General features: G+C 36.7%; 1 protein-coding gene across 1 annotated transcript; it reads right to left on the minus strand.

Annotated features, from left to right (window-relative positions):
* On the minus strand, positions 1–5,998 carry LOC131060650 (PHD finger protein MALE MEIOCYTE DEATH 1-like). The gene is made up of 5 exons (XM_057993961.2): positions 5,704–5,998; positions 3,602–3,679; positions 3,343–3,487; positions 1,114–1,873; positions 1–728 (listed from the first exon to the last, which is right to left on the minus strand). The coding sequence occupies exons 1-5, from the start codon at positions 5,996–5,998 to the stop codon at positions 75–77; spliced, it is 1,932 nt and encodes a 643-aa protein (XP_057849944.2). The 3' UTR covers positions 1–74.
* Positions 5,999–6,602: the final 604 nt, after the last annotated feature.

The following is a 6,602-nucleotide window of genomic DNA, read 5'->3' on the forward strand; positions in this document are numbered from 1 at the left end:
TTGTAGAAACTGCCCCATGCTATACGAGGGGATAAAGACTCAAAAAAATCTTAAAGAGAGCGAAGAAGAGTAATTTAAAGCATGGAGTGAAAAAGGTTGATGCCACAGCGATTGCAGAGGAAAAGCTGAGGAACGACGTCCACGTCAGAAATTCCAGCACAGCGCGTGTGCTGCCAAACTTCACACATATCACACGCAATCATTCGCTCGCCATCGTCATCGCGGGCCCCACAAGGGCACTCCACGATCCAGTCATCACTGCCTCCCTCGTACAGCAAATCGTCGTTCCTGTCTATCCCCGTGCCACGTATGATCACAATAGACCCGGACTCTATTGCACCAAAAAGAAGATCCTCATCATCGCCACATAGATTGAGAATGGAATCCACGTGGAATCCCGACAGGGCATAGTAAGTATCACGTAAGGCTTCCTCGGCTTCTCTTTTCAGGTCCCCGATTGTGGCGTGAGGTGGCAGGAGGACGAGCTCTGGCGGAGGTGACGGACGCTGCGCCACGTCATCAGCCACGTGGAGGGAACACATCACTCTCAGCATCTCGTCATCGTCGAGGACGAACTCTGTGTTGGCTGCCTTTCGGGTGGTTTCACCTCTGTAGTCTTTGATGAAGTGCTTCGTGTCAAGAATTATGCGGGCTGCGGTGCTACCGGGATTCGAACTTGGGTCCCTATCCAGGACGTGTGTGTACAGGTACACAATGTCTCTGCATACCTGCAACAAAGAAAAAAACATAGTTATATCAAATCTTCAAACAATTTTTTTTTTTTCATAGTTAGTAATTTCTGGATTCGATTATATGATTCGGATTAGAGACTGTATAGAGGGAGACTCAGTGATCTATTACAAGAATCGAAATAGTTATGGGAGCGAAAATTTGTACTCAAGGATGAGAGAATACATAAGAAAGAGGGATTTATTTTCATACATTCTTTTATTTTGATGATGGATCATAAAATACATCTAAAATTTTGGTGTAAAATTTTTCACACAATCAAATCCAAAAATTACGAACTCTGAACATAATAGATTGTGAAAACTGTTTTCTCTGCAACGAATTTATAGACTCCCAATCTCATACGATCGAAAGAAAAAATACCTGAGATCTGGTGACATCAGAAAAAGGGTCTGTATCTGATACGCAGGCATCTTCTTCATGGGAATGGGAAGGGGAAGGAGAAGGGAAGAGGAAAGCGTCATTAACATCCTGCAGAGTATATTCAAGCACTTTGGTATCAGGATTGACTGCCCTGCGCACAATGTAACCGCCCACCACTCTGTTTCCCAGCGATTTAAGCACAAAATCCAGGAGCCCCGTGTCGCCAATATACAGCCTAGCGGCGTCCCGCACGTCCTGGCGCGCCATTTTTCTTTTGTCGCATTTCTTCAACGCCTCAACGATCACCTGGGTCGCCAGTTCGAGTCTCTTGATCGACCACCGGCATGGCAGCTCATCCTCGCTTATACTGCTCAAAATCACGGGGCCCTCTATTGCCTTTTCCGTTGAACTAGTGCTGTTATTATTGTTGTTTTGAAGTGGTAGCCTGGCTTTGAGCTCCAGCATGAAACGGAAGAGATCTCCGAGCGTTTGGAGTGTTTGGCCGCTCATTCTGTGATACGTGTTTGTTATGTTTGCCACCTCTGCTTCCACTCTTTCTTCTGACTGTTGGAGCATTAGTGTTAATGGCATTCCACGCAGGGCTTCAATGGCTTTGCTGTACATTTGTTGCGTTACGCCGAAGCTGCCGTGCCCGAATTCGAACCCCCACCGCCCACACCACGATTCTCCATAGGCTATGCTGTGTAATAGCCGGAATTCCATTGATCTCTTCTTCGCTACATCCTCCAAGCTTATTTTTCTGCATATTTCAGTGCTAAAATCAGTCTTGTTTTACAGAGTTATAACAAGGATAGACCTGGACAGCATCACATTAAAACTATCGAATAGAACAAGTTGATGACAGATTTTAAAATGCTCTAAGCAGAAGAAGCAAAAACCTGCAGTGTTGTAAGATTATAGACCCTACACTACATGACCCGACATGATATTATATTTGATTTCTTTTCTGAGAAAATTGCAAACATTAAAAGTAACTCACACTTAACACGCAAGATAGGCTTATCCTGCATTTAAATGTGAAATTTTGATCTATATTTTATTGAGTAACAATTTATCAGAACTCATATCTTATGAGGGCAAATATTCTAATTTATTAAGTATTTATAACATTCATATAGATGACGCATCAAATTATTTAGAAATAATTTATCTTGATACTATTTCAAATATTCTAATTTATTAAGTATTTATAACATTCATATAGATGACGCATCAAATTATTTAGAAATAATTTATCTTGATACTATTTCAATTCTAATATAGGTACTCATGTAATTTCTTCCAAAATTAAGACAAATAAAAAGAGTAAGTTAAGTGAGCTTGATCTTAGAAAAAACTCTCAAATGTTTCATCTTTATAAATATCATCTACATACATTGAGTACTTAATAGAACATTCATACTTTTGAAAAATGAATTCTTATAAATCAACTTAAAAACAATATACTTAAATCTTGATAAAACAAGATAACATAATATTCACACTATAAACTAAAGGTTACCCACATTAACAGGTTATTTCATATAATTCTATATTATTATTACTTATGTTGCTATTGCATTCTATATGTATTTAGAAATTGTAGTTTGTAACTGTCCTCTTATAAGCGCTTGTTTCTAGCTGTTACTGTTTGTTATTCTTTACTGCTGTTCAGTGTAAACTGTTTCCATTTGAGCTGCTTTCTAGCATAGATATGTCAACGTTTTTATTCTTAATCTAATAATAAAAAACTAGACTATGAAACAAAACATGATTGTATGTATCTGCAATGATAACTTAGTAGGAAGGAATCCACAAAGAAACATAGAACAAGAATATAAAATGAATTGTTTAATGTCCGCCCAGTTTATTACATTCTAGAAGCCAAAGTTTAGTCTAGACAGTTAACACAAGGAAGAAAAACATTCAGAAATTAAATACTCCTGAAAAAAATTATTGGGTATAAACTATTGTCCGAAGAGTTAAAAATGTGAAGTAGCCTTTGCTTAATATATTCTGCATCCATTTTGGGCACAGTTAAAGGTATATCATGTGCGATCTGAAACTTTTCTAAACCTTCCAAACAATTCTGGAGAGTTTTGAGGGAATTTTGTAGATAACAAAATGTTCCAGATCAGAACAAGTATATCACGGTTACTATAGAATTATGCAAGAATGAACACAGGTTACAAAATTCTATTGTGAAAAAAAAGGGGTTGTTGAGCTCACCTGGCTCTTAACATAGCACAAATCCGGTCCCATAGATCCATAATATCCCTTCCAGAGACATACTTGGATCCTGCCTCCCGTCCATTAATGCACAGCAAATGTCCAAACCCATTTGAATGTATCATTCCATGCAATAGATGGGTTTGTGAATACAAAATACTGGTTGGTACAACGTCTAAGCAACAATTAGAGCATGTCTTCTGGTCGATAAGCACCATATCCTTACAGTTGTGACAGATCGTTGCTCCATTTATTGTATCAATTTTGAATATCTCCGAGACTGCAGCTGGTATGATGAAGTGATACCGCTGGCTGGAAACTAAATGGTGGCTCCATCCTGACAACAATTCACCATGCAAAACACAAAATCAATCTACTTCATTAAAACTAAGCAATTCCATCAATATATTTAAATCAAACCAAAAAGGGGAAACTATTTGAATGTAAACTAAATGACCACCACAACTTATTGATTATAATCCGTATTTCATTGTTTCTCTCCCTTTATTGTTATGAGTCACCATGTTAAGCTTATTCATTGCAATTCACATTTCTTTGTTTCTTCTCCTCTGCTAAAGCAGTTTGCAATGAGTCACTGAGTTGGACTATAACTTTATTTGTGTGTTTAATTTGTATCGACAATTCTTTCATGGAATTAGAGTCGAGGTACTTGTTGGAGAACTGCATGTCCAATATTCATATGTACTTGTCTCTTGTCACAAATTTGAAGAATTGAAATTGAATAAAAATATTAGAAGTGAATAAAAATATTAGAAGTGTCTAAGTTAAATAGCTAACTGTTAACAAGCAGTGATTTGAACACGACAGCCTAGCAAGAGTATGAAGTCCACAAGATGTTTGATTCTTTGATTATAAAAATTTATTGTGATTCTATATGATACAGTCATCTTTAATGAATAATATACAATTCATTATAATGCCATTATTTGTTTATTGTTTTATCATTGTTTGAGAGGGCGTCTAGCTGTGACTACAATCAGAGTGCCCAGGAATAAAAAGGCATATTGAGAGCTGATTTTAATAGAATTGGAGTAGATTATGATGGACAGAATTTGTTGTAGAGTAATGCGCATAGGAATGGATGGCTGGTACAAAAGCTCAAGTGTGTTGAAGCTGTCAAAAGAAGGAGAGAAAGATTTGTATAAAAAAAAGACTAATTTTGTTTAGTGTCAAAATATTGGAGACCAAAATGTTTGAGAGGGAAAGGTTTTTACAATCATATGTTATATTTGGAAGAAAATAAAGACAGGAGTTGTTCATGTTGGTTGGCTGGATTTGTAAGGTATGATGAAGAAGAATAAATTAGACTATTAGAGCGTTAGAATCATCAAAACACATTTAAAAAAGGTTGTCCAAAGAAATATAATTCCTCAACATACCTCCATTTGTGGTGTCGGAGGAGGAAATGTGATTGGAGTTTCAAAAGGATAGTGGTGCATTCATCTGTTATTTTAGTAGATTTTTGTCTATAGAGATATTGTTCGAGAACTGCGCATCTAGCTTGAAAATGTGTTAGTAATAGTACTGGCAATATAAATATTAGATGAATCCAAATTAGGATCTCATGCACCAGAGTTCGGTGTCTCTGGTGACCCAAAAATACATATAACTTTTTTACAGTTTTCGAACAAAACCTATAATAAATTATTCAGACACATTGTTTCTAGATTATGTATGAGTGTATAAGTTATTGTTTTGAAGAGCACTTTTGAAAGGCGTTTATTGTTGTCTATATACTGTAACGAATTTGGGAACCAGCTTGGCTGTGAGTTGGAATATCAAAGTGGGTATCGGGCATGCATGCTCAACTATTTCGTATGAGGAATGCAAATGATAATTTAAGTGCTCTGAGCACGGGCTTCCTAAACCAGGGCATCGCTTCTCAGATATCTGCATTTTGAACTGCTCTGCAGATTTTACTGTTGTGAATCATGCATTCAGATTTTTAGCTAGATTACATCTATCTTAAACAAAGTGCAAAATAATTTAATGCATTTAAAAGTTCCAAACACAAACTAAATGAAAACAATCAGTTGAATAGATAGATAAACAATCAATCTTCAACCTTAAGGATTAGCCATGGAGGCTAGATTTCATCATAGCATTATGCAGAAAGGAGAGAAAACTGTATTAATCATCAATGCAGTAAAATTAATGCATCTAAAAGCTTCCAACTCAAAACAAAATGATAACATCATCATTAAACTCCACTATCAAGGAATGCGTCAGAGGAGAAAGGTGTAAGCATTAAATACTCTTGATCCAGATATAGTAATCAATAATTTCGCAGAAAGAAAAAGAACATAAAAAAGTGGAGACCATCCATTTGGCAAATCCTACCTATACATCGACAGTGATCACAGTGAGGATGAAGCGAATTCTGAAGAGACTCTTCAATAACAAAGAGAGGAATCTGAGCAAATTGAGAATCCTCACGAAGCAGAATCGACCATAGAGGCATTCCCTCCACATTGGTATCCTTTTTCTCTGCAAACTCCTCCAAAAACTTTCGAACATTGTTCCTAAAAGCACCATAATAATCAGCTGGGCATGCTGGATCTCCGAAGGAATGGAACCTAAAAACCCTCTCTCCTCGTTTCCTCTTCTTACAATGATCCAAATCTACAACGTGCATTGCTTCAGTTTCAAAAGAAAATTTAATAAAAAACCAACCCAAAAAAACATGCAAATTCCAACGCAATAGTGACAAATATTTAATATGTTTGCAATTACTAAAGTTTACTGCAAGCTAGCCTTTGATTGACATAAACTCAATAATTAATAGAGCATTATAACAGCAGCTCATAAACAATTCTAAATTCTAGGGCTGCTGCAGCCTCCTGTGGAGATGATCATCAATGAATTCAGAGCTCCAGGAAGCTCAGAAGATCTCAAGGAGCCCTATATAGAATTCCCCTACACTATTTCAAAATCATTCATCTACCCATCTAAAAATAAATGCATCTCATACGACTATGATGATTATATTATGATTTTTTCACAAAATGGGAATAGATTTGGACTGGAATTGAAAAGGGGATTAAAAATAGTATGAAATGGAAATTGAAATGTTTTGATTAACTGTCTCCAGCTAATAATCCGGTCCATAATCTCCACGTCGAGCAGGCCGCATATGAAGCGGTTCGGGCAGTAATACAACAGCCCAGTGTTATATTATCATTGGCAGCACATTAGCACTCGTTTAATATGACATGTTTTAATGACAAAATTAGGATGTT

Source organism: Cryptomeria japonica, chromosome 3 (genome assembly GCF_030272615.1).
Source record: "Cryptomeria japonica chromosome 3, Sugi_1.0, whole genome shotgun sequence".
NCBI classification, from domain to species: Eukaryota; Viridiplantae; Streptophyta; class Pinopsida; order Cupressales; family Cupressaceae; genus Cryptomeria; species Cryptomeria japonica.

Bases quoted from the DNA above. Each gene is read 5' to 3' on its own strand.
- LOC131060650 (XM_057993961.2), bottom strand. From the start codon at position 5,998: ATGCACGTTGTAGATTTGGATCATTGTAAGAAGAGGAAACGAGGAGAG. The intron at 3,680-5,703 runs GTAGGATTTGCC...AATTGTTGTCAG, and splicing joins TGATCACTGTCGATGTATAG to GATGGAGCCACCATTTAGTT. The intron at 729-1,113 runs GTATTTTTTCTT...TCTTTGTTGCAG, and splicing joins CTGATGTCACCAGATCTCAG to GTATGCAGAGACATTGTGTA.